This window comes from Schistocerca nitens, chromosome 2, assembly GCF_023898315.1.
Source record: "Schistocerca nitens isolate TAMUIC-IGC-003100 chromosome 2, iqSchNite1.1, whole genome shotgun sequence".
Lineage (NCBI taxonomy): Eukaryota > Metazoa > Arthropoda > Insecta > Orthoptera > Acrididae > Schistocerca > Schistocerca nitens.
In genome coordinates, this window is record NC_064615.1 from 384,142,804 (window position 1) to 384,155,307 (window position 12,504).

General features: G+C 41.1%; 1 protein-coding gene across 4 annotated transcripts in view; it reads left to right on the top strand.

Moving 5' to 3' along the window:
• The window catches only part of LOC126236232 (dual specificity mitogen-activated protein kinase kinase 4-like), a 138,947-nt gene that overhangs the window by 18,551 nt on the left and 107,892 nt on the right, over nucleotides 1–12,504 (top strand). For all 4 annotated transcript variants that reach the window (XM_049945368.1, XM_049945369.1, XM_049945367.1 and 1 more), the window contains one exon: nucleotides 12,226–12,307. In XM_049945368.1, the coding sequence (XP_049801325.1) occupies nucleotides 12,226–12,307 (82 nt within the window). The remainder of the gene's footprint in view (nucleotides 1–12,225; nucleotides 12,308–12,504) is intronic.

A 12,504-nucleotide genomic window follows, 5' to 3' on the forward strand; every position in this document is an offset into this window, starting at 1 on the left:
TTCCCTCTTTCCTGATGAGGCAACAGTTTGTTGCGAAAGCTTGAATTTTGTGTGTATGTTTGTGTTTGTTTGTGTGTCTGTCGACCTGCCAGGACTTTCATTTGGTAAGTCACATCATCTTTGTTTATATATATATATATATATATATATATATATATATATATATATATATATATATATATATATATATATATATATATATATATATGCTGGCAGGTCGATAGACACACAAACATACACACAAAATTCAAGCTTTCGCAACAAACTGTTGCCTCATCAGGAAATAGGGAAGGAGAGGGAAAGACGAAGGGATGTGGGTTTTAAGGGAGAGGGTAAGGAGTCATTCCAATCCCGGAAGCGGAAAGACTTACCTTAGGGGGAAAAAAGGACGGGTGTACACTCGCGCGCACACACACACACACACACATATCCATCCACACATATACAGTCACAAGCTGCTTGCGTCTCTCGCTAAGCGACCATGAGGATAAAATCAGAGAGATTAGAGCCCACACAGAGGCATACTGACAGTCTTTCTTTCCACGAACCGTACGAGACTGGAATAGAAGGGAGAACAGATAGAGGTACTCAAAGTGTCCTCCGCCACACACCGTCGGGTGGCTTGCGGAGTATTGGATGTAGATGTAGATGTAGATGGCCTGTTTGGCCGCAGTGTGTGTCGCAGACGCACACACACTGATTTGTACGTGCAAGTCAGCAGCTGCCACCACCCAGTGCAAAAGAACGAAGTTCTGATGACATTGATATTTTCCTCCTTCAGTGACCTGTTTTAGGTGCCAAATGTTCAGATGTATGTCCTCCCGCTGTTCTAATGAGGCTATCTGTAGGGCATGTGGACAGGTGTCCCATGAGGGCAGCCCTCAGTATGTTAACTGTTTGGAACAGCAACCTTCTCATTCACCGCAATGCTCAGTGTTCAACAGGGAGAAGAAAATTCAAGAGTATAAAACACTTCACTGCCTATCTTATCAAGATGCAAAGAAAAGTTTGAAAGACTTCATCTGTCTGATATGGTCTCAAATTTTGCAACTGTTGTGTCACAGTCCATATCTCAGGTGATGTCAAGGTCTCGCATGACACTTCCTGGCCCTCGTTGTATTCAAAGGCTTGCCCTACAGTTGAGGGAGGGAATGGCAGCTCCCTTACCCCGTACAACTGTAGCACCGATGGCACCCACACCATTGGTGTGACCAGAGGTGCCTAGACTCCTCTGGCATCATGTGGCATGAGGATACCTGCCAAGGAGCTCCCCTGTCAAGACAAGGACCAGTAGCCAAAGGCTGTATGGTCCTCGTTCGTCCTGGAAGATAAAATGGGGAAATCTTTAAGGAAATTGAAGTCTCACAAGGATAAGATAGATAAGCAGAAAGATAAACTACTTTCTGAAGCTTTGGATGTTGCTCTACCCATCCCTGCAGAGGTTGAGCCTATGCACACTGATGATGCATCTCACAATCAGGTGGACTACAATCTAGTAGTGAAGTAATCACACCCATCTTTTCCATTCGCCATTTTCTCAGACCTTACTCCATTGCACCTTCAATAGAACTTGAACGGCTCTTGTCACCATCTGACTGAACTCCATCAATTAATGGCTACTTACTCCATAATGACATAGTACGTCAGGAAACATGGTTTACAGCAAAACACCTCCCTGCTCTGGAAAACTACAAACCCTGCTGTATCAATTGCATTAATGTCAAGAGAGCATCCTGTAGGGTCTGTATCCTCGCACCCTCTGATACTTCCAGCAAGCAGGTGCCCTTTACCAGTGCACGAGACGCTGTGGCCATTAGTGTGTACCTGTCAGCTTGGGTGACAACATGTAAATTTCATCTACCCCCAGATGGACTTTAATGCCCATAATTCTCTGTGGGGCGGAGAAACTATGTCTTGCAAAGGTAAAGTACTAGAACACCTTTCAGAATTGGACATTCGCCTACTCAACACAGGAGCTGCAACACATTTAGTGCAGTCCATGGAACATACTCAACTACTGATCTCACGGTTTGCATCCCAAGTATCTTACACCTGATTCAGTGGCCATCCATGTTGATGATGATCTTTGTGACAGTGACCATTTTCCTATTGTTCTCTTCTTCTCCACTCACAAATGTCTGGAACATGATCCATGTTGGTCATTTTGAAAAGCTGACTAGGAGGCTTTCATCGCCATGGCCACTTTTGCAGCCAGTTGTGCAATGGATATCCGATAAAGTGGTGCAGGATACTCTTGATACTATTAAACATACTGTAGCAGCAACGATACCCTACTCCTCCAATTCATCCTGATGATCACTGGTGCCATGGTGGTCTGAAGATATAGCCGCATCTATCAAGGAATGCCGCAGGGTGCTTCAACAGCATAAGCACCATCCCTCTATGGATAATTTAATAGCATTCAGGAGACTCTGGATGAAAGTGCAGTTTTCATTAAAGAAAAGGAAGCAGGGGTGTTGGGAGTAATGTATATCAACTGTGCAATCTCACACACCATCGTTCCAAGTAAAGACTAAACTCTGGCGTGTTTGTGGCCTCCACCATCCTCGGCATTTCCTGGTGTCCTTGTCAGTGGTAACATCTGCCCTGATTCCATGGAACTTGCTGAACGTTTTGAGACACAGTTTGCGGAAGTGTCTGATAGCAGTAATTGCTATCCTCATTTCCAGACTCTTGAAACACCTTACTTGACACCACCTGCCAACCTTCCATACACACGGCACATGGCTCTCTATCGTACAGCATCACTTTCAGTGAATGGGAGCTTTGCAGCACTTTGAGTATCAAGATATGGCTCCTGGACCCATAAAATCCATGACCCAATGCTCTAACTTGATTTTGCCAATGGCAAAATACGTATCCTTGGGCTTTTTAAACATATTTTGGAGGAAGGAGAATTTCCCTCTCAAAGGCAGGAAGGTATTGTTATTCCTTTTCTGAAACTGGGAAAGGACCCACATATTTTAACTAACTACTGGCCAGTCTCTCTAACAAATGGGCTGTGCAAGCTGTTCGAATGAATGGTCAATCACCATCTTTGTTGGTGCCTTGAAGCTGGAGAGCATATATCACGATTTCGAAGTGGCTTTCAGGCTTTCCAGTCCATCACAGATCATCTGGTTCATCTAGAATCTGCAGTGCCAATGCTTTTGTGTATTGGCAGCATCTGTTTGCTGTATTCTTTCACCTATAGAAGGCATACAATACCACCTGGTTATGTCTGTCACACCCAATCTACACTGCAGGAGTGGTGTTTTCGGGGCAGTTTACGATTTTGATCGAGAATTTCCTGTCTCTCGGTCCGGATAGGTTTGGACTTTCAGCAACCATTATGTACAGGAAACTGGAGACTCTCAGGGATCAGTTCTGAGCATAACGCTTTTCGCTCTTGCCATCAATGATATAAATGCAGTGAGCCTCACAGTCTCTCCATCACTGTATGTGGATGATCTTTGCCTGTGCTCTACTTCTGCATCACTGCGCACTGCTGAGTGCCAACGTTAGGTGGCTGTCTAGAGAGTAAGTGATTGGGCCCTGAATCACGGCTGTCAGTTTTCTCCTGCAAAATCATGAGATGTGCATTTTTGCAACTCCGAACTCTGCACCTGCAACCAGAAATTTATCTTGGTGACCAGTCACTTGAAATCATTGAAACTTTTAATTTCTTAGGTATTAATTGTCAACAAGATAACTTGACTGCCACATGTGCAGTTGGCGACGGGAGCCTTCCTTATGATCACTGTTGACAGCCTCGTGACACAAGCTGGTGTCCCACCATTGTGGGTTAGATGACAGCAGCTTCTGGCAAATTATGCAATCATAATCTGTCAGAGGCCTACTCACCCATTTCACCCAACTCTGTTCCACAACCAACGGTTCATACTGTTGGGGCATCACCCAAAACTGGGTGGACCAGATGGGATTAGACTTGATATTCTACTGAAGGACCTCTACAGCCTTCTTCACTCTTGTGTTCCTACAGCTCCCTCTTGACAGCCCGCATAGTCTGTACCCTGTCCTGCGATACAGATGGATCTGTTTTCTTTTGTGACCCCAAAAAGGATGCTCATCCTACCCTTCTCCGACACCTGTTTCGTTCGATCTTCCGTGATTATTTTAATTCAATATGCATCTACGCGGATGGATTGAAAGTCAGTGACAGGGTTGGTTACACTTTACCACATGCAAGGAGACACGAGAAGCACTCTGTCATGTGCCTGCAGTGTATACACTTCAGAGTTGGTTTCTGTATCTCAGGCATTGAGGTATGGCAAATCCATGGCCACGATGAACTTTCTGATCTGTTGCAGTTCCATGAGTTGCTTAAAAGGCATATCGCTGTGCTATCCCAGAAATTTTTTGGTCACCAACATCCAGCACCTACTGGTTGAGCTCTACAGCTCTGGAAAGTCAGTGACCTTCATCTGAACACTGGTTCACGTAGGGATTCCAGGAAATGAACTCACCGACCATTTTCTGTTATACAAGAATGGATGCAGCTGCACGAGACCAACTTGACGTTGGAATAATGAGCTACTGGGCATTGACTTATGACTACAACTTCAACGCAATCATCATGAAGACATTGGCCCACCAGGCACGCAGCTTGTCAGACCCGGATAGTCTGGTGGCAGAAATAGAGTATCTATGATCAGTGTTATACAAGAATGGATACACAGCAAAACAGACTCAGAAGGCCCTTCAGCCAGCCACTCCAACACACGACCTAGAGGAAGAGCAAGATGAGGCAAAGACTCTTGCATACGTGCCCTATGCGGAATCAGTTTTTCTGCCAAAATTGGCCTGATTCTGAGGAAACACAACGTGAAATGTGTGTTCTGTCCTCCTACCACAATAAGAGGGCTACTGTGAAATATGACCTGGGACTACGAAAACCAGAAATTTGTAATAAACCTTGCCAGTGTGGCATGCCATACACTGGCCAGACAACTAGGACGTTGGACATCATATGCAAAGAACATCTGAGGCGTACCCAGCTAAGACAGAGAACTATATCGGTCATTACCAAATATTGTCAGGAACTCAATCATTTCCTGAACTCTTATGAAATGAGGGTTCTGACACAGACCCCCATATACTGGGCGAGTCTGCGGAGATAAAGGTGATGGAAAACTGGCTACCAACTCAGCAGGGCCATGGGTTCTGCACTGGAGTTGCTGGAAACACAATGGGGGCAGCAGCCGAACTCCAGAAAAAGAAGAACTGAAAATGTGGATGTCAGAAACGAACTCCAGATAGAGCACCAGGATCACCTTACCAAAGATGCAGCATTGCAGAGCACTTCTACCTGGAGTAGCCTGAAGAGAGAACACCTAGAACTGCACTGGACCGAAAACAGAATGCCAGCGAGCAGACGATTGCAAGGAATTGAAGACAAAACACCAGCACTTGGCCTGGTGCACAGGACAGAAGAGGGAATGCTTAAGAACGTTTCTAGTGGGAGTGGACTGCAGAGAGAACACCTGGAACCGCAGCAGACTAAAATGGAATGCCAGTTCGCAGACAACCACCCTGGACTGAAGAGAGAACACCTAAGGACACTACTAGTGGAAATGAACTGCAGACTGAACACCTGGAACTGATGCGGGAGGGGTAAATGCATTGATATAAATACTGGAACCATTCCACGTGACAAGCAGTCTCATGAAGATAATGAGTCAGAGTTGTCAAAATATTGTGCAAGGATGATGCTGATATCTGACAGAATACCCAACACCTCAAGATGAATTTTTTCAGAATCCATGCTTGTTGGCATTGAGGAGGTCATTCTGTTAGAGATATTTAATTAGTTTGAGTTCAGGATATGTTCTAACATTTGCAACAAATGGATGTCAAGGACGTCACATGATAGTTTTGTGGGTCACTTCTGCTGTGCTTCTTGTTGACAGGTGTGACCTGTGCTTTCTTCCATTGGGCATGTCTTTTTTGAGAGATCAACGATAAATTATTGTTAAAAGGGGCCTAACCTGGATGAAAATTCAAGATAGAGTCGTTAGGAATTTCACCGGGCCCTGGAGCTTTGTACAGTTTTAGCAATTTCTGCTGCTTCTCCATGCCACTGACACTAACATCTATTTCTCTCATCTTTATAGTGGTACAAGAGTTACACTATGGTTGTACTCCTGGGTTTTCCTTTACAAAGGAACAGAAACTTTGACTGTCAAAATTTTATCAGTAAATTGTCGAAGTATTCATAACAAATTTACCTTATTTCCCATATCGTTAATGTTGATATGCAGCAAAATTTTAGAACATATATTGTGTTCAAACATTATGAATTACCTCGAAGGAAATGGTCTATTGACACACAGTCAACATGGATTTAAAAAACATTGTTCCTGTGAAACACAACTAGCTCTTTATTCACATGAAGTGCTGAGTGCTATTGACAAGGGATTTCAGATTGATTTCGTATTCCGGGTTTTCTGAAAGGCTTTTGACACTGTACCACGCAAGCGGCTCATAGTAAAATTGCGTGCTTATGGAATATCGTCTCAGTTATGTGACTGGATTTGCGATTTCCTGTCAGAGAGATTACAGTTCATAGTAACTGACGGAAAGTCATCGAGTAAAACAAGTGATTTGAGGCATTCCCCAAGGTAGTGTTATAGGCCCTTTGCTGTTACTTATCTATATAAACGGTTTGGGAGAGAATCTGAGCAGCCGTCCTTGGTTGTTTGCATATGATGCTGTTGTTTATCGACTAATAAAGTCATCAGAAGATCAAAACAAACTGCAAAACGATTTAGAAAAAATATCTGAATGGTGCGAAAAGTGGCAGTTGACCCTAAATAACGAATGACCCTAAATAACGAAAAGTGTGAGGTCATCCACGTGAGTACTAAAAGGAACTCGTTAAACTTCGGTTACACGATAAGGTTACACGATAAACCAGTCTAATCTAAAGCCGTAAATTCAACTAAATACCTAGGTATTACAATTACGAAAAACTTAAATTGGAAAGAACACATAGAAAATGTTGTGGGGAAGGCTAACCAAAGGCTGTGTTTTATTGGCAGGACACTTAGAAAATGTAACAGACCTACTAAGGAGACTGCCTACACGACGCTTGTTCCTCCTCTTTTACAATACTGCTGCGTGGTGTGGGATCCTTACCAGGTAGGACTGACAGAGTACATCGAAAAAGTTCGAAGAAAGGCAACATGTTTTGTATTATCGCGAAATATGGGAGAGAGTGTGTCACAGAAATGATACAGGATTTGGGCTGGAAATCACTAAAAGAAAGGCGTTTTTCGTTGTGATGGAATCTTCTCACGAAATTCCAATCACCAACTTTCTCCTCCAAATGTGCAAATATTTTGTTGACACCGACCTACATAGGGTGGAACGATCACCACGATAAAATAAGGGAAATCAGAGCTCGTATGGAAAGATATAGGTGTTCATTCTTTCTGCGCACTATACGAGATTGTAATAATAGGGAATTGTGAGGGTGGTTTGATGAACCCTCTGCCAGGCACTTAATGTGATTAGCAGAAATGTAGATGTAGATGTACTCCCTTCAGGAAATTTCTCAGACTCAGATTATTCTCGGGACTGAGAGCTGGCTGAAATCCAAAGTAGGAAGCTCTGAGGTATTTAGCAATTCCTATAATGTAGATTGAAAAGACAGATTTGATGCTGTAGGAGGAGGAGTGTTCATTGCAATCGGCAAGAATGTTGTCTCTACTGAGGTTGAATTTGAGTGTGACAGTGAAGTTGTATGGTCACGTATAACAGATCCAGGTGAAATCAAGGCAGTTGTTGGATGTGTTTACCAGCCACCTGATTCCACTGTGACAGTTGTAGAGTCATTCAACCATAGTCTACAGTCAGTAGCGCAGAAATAACCAGATCTTGCAATATTAGTTGGAGATGAGTTTAACCTACTGAGTATAGACTGGGACATTAATGTATTCATTGCAGGGGGTCCACACAGGGAGTCTTGCGAAGTATTTGTGAACACATTTTCCAAAAGCTGTCTTTGAGCAGCTAGTTTGAGACTCCACACACAGTGGAAATATTTTAGACTTGGTAGCTACAAACAGGCCTCACCTTATTGATGATGTAAGTATAGAGACAGGAATTAGTGACAATGAGGTCATCATTGCGACTGTAGTTACTAAGGTTAATAAGTCAATCAAGAAGGATAGGAGAGTATTTCTAGTAGAAAGAGCAGATAGGCAGTAGTTAGCATCATACTTAGACAGTGAATTAACATTATTTAGTTCCAGTATGATGGACACAGAGGAATTGTGGGTGAAGCTTAAACAGACTGTAAATCCTGTTCTGGGGAAGTATGTGCAGAGTAGGTAACAACAAAATTTGGAAACTGCTGTGGAAACAAAGGCTGTTGCACTCTCGGTTCAAAAGAGAATGTGCAAATGAAGATGAACTAAAGTTAGTAGAGATTTGTGTATCTGTAAATAGATCAGTGCGCAAAGCATATAGCAACTAGCACCGTCATACGTTTGCAAAAGATCTTGCTGAGAACCCGAAAAAATTCTGACCGTATGTAAAATCGCTAAGTGTGTCTAAGGCTTCCATCCAGCCACTCATTGACCAGTCTGTTGTGGCAACAGAATATATTAGAAGGACACCTGAAGTTTTAAATGTCATGTTTAAGAAATTATTCACACAAGAGAATTGTTCAAGCATACCATCGTTTGACCATTGCTCAGACTCCTGTATGGAGGACATAGTAAGAGGCATCCCTTGTGTAGAGAATCAACTGAAAGTGTTGAAAACAAATAGGTCACCAGGTCCGGATGGAATCCCAGCTTGGTTTTGCGAAGAGAATTCTACAGCATTGGCCCCTTACTTAACTTGCATATATCACAAATCTCTCACCCAGCACAAAGCCCCATGCGATGGAAGAAAAGGCATGTGTGACTCCTGTATATAAGATGGTTAAAAGAACAGATCTGCAAAATTACAGACCAATATCCTTAACATCTATTTGCTGCAGATTTCCTGAAAAATATTCTGAATTCGAATATAATAAATTTCCTTGAGATGGAAAAGCTGCTGTCCACAAATCAGCACAGTTTCAGAAAGCATCACTCGTGCAAAACTCAACTTGCCTGTTTCTCACTGATATCTGGTGAACCATGGATGAAGGGCAACAGACATATATTTCATATTCATAGATTTCCAAAAAGTGCGTGACACAGTGCCCTACTGCAGACTGTTAATAAAGGTACAAGCCTGCGGTCTTGATTCTCAGATATGTGAGTGGCTTGAAGACTTCTTAAATAACAGAACCCAGTATGTTGTCCTTGGCAGCGAGAGTTCATCAGAGACAATGGTATTGTCAAGAGTGTCCAAGGTAAGTGTGATAGGATTACTCTTATTCTCTATGTACATAATTGAAGTGTTGGACAGAGTGAGTAGCAATGGACAGCTGTTTGCTGTGGTGTACGGGAAGGAGTCATCATTGAGTGACTAAAGGACGACAGAAAGTGACTTACACAAATTTTCTAGTTGATATGATGAATGGCAGCTACCTCTAAATGTAGAAAAATATAATTTAATGCAGATGAGGGGCAAAAACAATCCTGTAATATTTGATTACAGCATTAGTAGTGTCCTGCTTGATGAAGTCACCATTATTAAATATCTTGGTATAATGTTGCAAAGCAATATGAAATGGAACAAGCATGTAAGGATTGCAGTAGGGAAGGTGAGTTGTTGAATCCTTCATTGGGATAATTTTAGGAAAATTTGATTCATTTGTAAAGGAGACTACATGTAGTACACAAGTATGACCCACTCTTGAGTACTACTTGAGTGTTTGGGGCCCGAACCAGGTCGGATTAATGGAAGACATCGAAACAATGCAGAGGTGGCTACTAGATTTTTTACCAGTAGGTTTGAATAACACACAAGGATTACAGAGATGCTTAGGGAACTGAAATGGGAATCCCTGGAGGGTTGATTGGTTGGTTTGTGGGGGTTAAAGGGACCAGACTGAATCCGTGGAGGGAAGACAGCATTATATTCAATGAACACTATTGAGAAAATTTAGAGAAATGGCATTTGAAGCTGATTGCAAAATGATTCCAGTGCCACAAATGTACATATTGTCTCTTACTGAGGCATACAGACTGTCATTTTTTTCTTGCTCTATTTGCGAGTGGAACAGGAAAGGAAATGGCTAGTAGTGGTATAGGGTGCTCTTCTTCTTACAATGACTTGCAGAATATATATGTAGATGTAGAAGAATTTCTGCTTTTGATTTGCTATCCTCAGTTTCAGTTCCTGTCACATCTGTGATTGATGGGGTGCTAACAGTCTTTAATGTTTGGTGTACACAATTTGTGTGTGTGTGTGTGTGTGTGTGTGTGTGTGTGTGTGTATTAGATCATTTATGTGGGCTTATGATTACAAGTAATGTAACTGCATACATTCAGTAGTAGTAGACTGCTTTTAGTTGTGTGAAATTTGTAAGAGTACTTATGTTGCAACTGGGAAAGACATTGCGTAACTAGTAAGGATCTCAAACAAGAAATGGAAATAATAAAAATAATAGCAGCTGTGAGTTGATACAAGGTGTAGGGTATAGATAACTGAAATAATTGTAAAAAAATAAAACCTATACGACAAACCAAAACTGAAATCGAGGCACTCTAGCAGCCTGTGTGTAATACACAGGGCTGCATATCACAGAATATTGCCAACATCTTCAGGTTCCACAGTATTATGTTAGTATTCACCATAAATAAATAAATATATAATAGAGATTTAGACTTTATATAAAACAGGATGTAAAGAATCGCACACAAAATCAGGCATATATAGGATCATTTATAAGCTGTGTTCAGTAGGTAAGTTACATCCAGAATGTTATGTTGCTCGACAATCTGAAAGAGAATTTTATAAATGCACAAAGAAAAGTATATGATAACAGCAAATGTTTGACTATTGTTAATCATACAGAAGAAACAGGCCACAAGTTTGATAAGAGACATTTCTCAGGATATTACACAACATGGAGAAAAGAGACCAAATGAAGATGCATGAAGAACTAGACATATTTTTCGTTTCTGTTGAAGGTGAACTGCATAATGAAAAATAAGATAACTCTACCCTATCCTTCAGGCATTTTGAGAAAATGTTACGTAATGTCAAAGTGTTGTGTTTATTAGTACCCTGCTGAATTGTATAATAACAATATTATTTGTACCTTTGCAATCATTTAAGTGTATATTAATTTAAAAGTATAGTGTTATTGAAACAAACTGTCTAATTTAGACAGAACAATACATGTGCCACAAATTCTTTATGTTTATATTCAAATGTAAACACTGTGGTTGTGTATGTTTGTGGTGGGAGGGGTGGGAGATAGTTGGTAGAGCATTGCAGTAGATGCGTAACGTTCAAATGCATTATGCAAATCTCAGCACATTTAGTCTGGTAAATAGTATATGTACAAACAGGTTTTGTATGAGTCATTGAAACTACTTGAAGGAAATGTAGCTGCTCAGTGACTAAAAGTGATAGTTGTTCAGAACCTGACAAATTAGGTTTATTCATGGTAACCCCTCTTTTTCTGGCCATCTATATTTCGAGCTCTTCTTTGTAATTTAGAAAGCTTCCATCCATTGTTTGGTCTGTGTTCACTGATGATATTTGCTCCACCTGAAATAATAAATTTATCTTATTCCGTTTTTAGAAATCATTTCATGTGATCTTTTCTCTTAATGCCATTTGATACTCCTTGTTGAAGATCATATCTGTTCAGCACTACTTATTGAAACTAAAACCTGTATTCCTGAGTGGCTTTCCTGTTTAACGCCTCAGTAGTTTTGTTTTCTCCAGTCCTTTCCCATCCGAGTATCAGATGAAGGAATGGCTGCACCCAAGGTGTATGTAGGATTCTTGCCACATTTTATTTGTGTATTTATTATGCTAGCTGATTTTTAGATTTTGTTCTATATTACATTGATTGTAATTTATTTACCTGGTCACTTTTAATTGTTGTTATGTGAATAGCTTATCTTTTGAATACAGTAAAGTATCATTAGGTGATGATATGATACAGCTCTAAATAATTTATCACCCTTCTGTAGAACTTGTACATTGTACTATTTAATTTATAATTTTGATAATTTCTTGGTGTGTCTGGGTTTGTTATGTGTACAGTATGTATTTCACACTGATCAATTGTGTTGTCCATTACAGCTGAGAAAAGGAGACAGTTGAAACTCAGTTTTGGCTCATCTGGCGGTGGTTATGGGAGCGGTTCAAGTTATCAGCCATTTGTGTGAGTGAAAACTACTGGAGTAAACTCTATTATCATAGTCATAATGAGAGCAAAATTTCTGGGACATTATATGTGCAAAGGAAGAATAGACCACCACTGACTATATAGATGAAACCAATGGGTGGCGCATAGTAGGTAAAAAAGGACAGGCGAATTGCTTAGGACCCAAAGTCATCATTTATTTTTCATGGAACAAG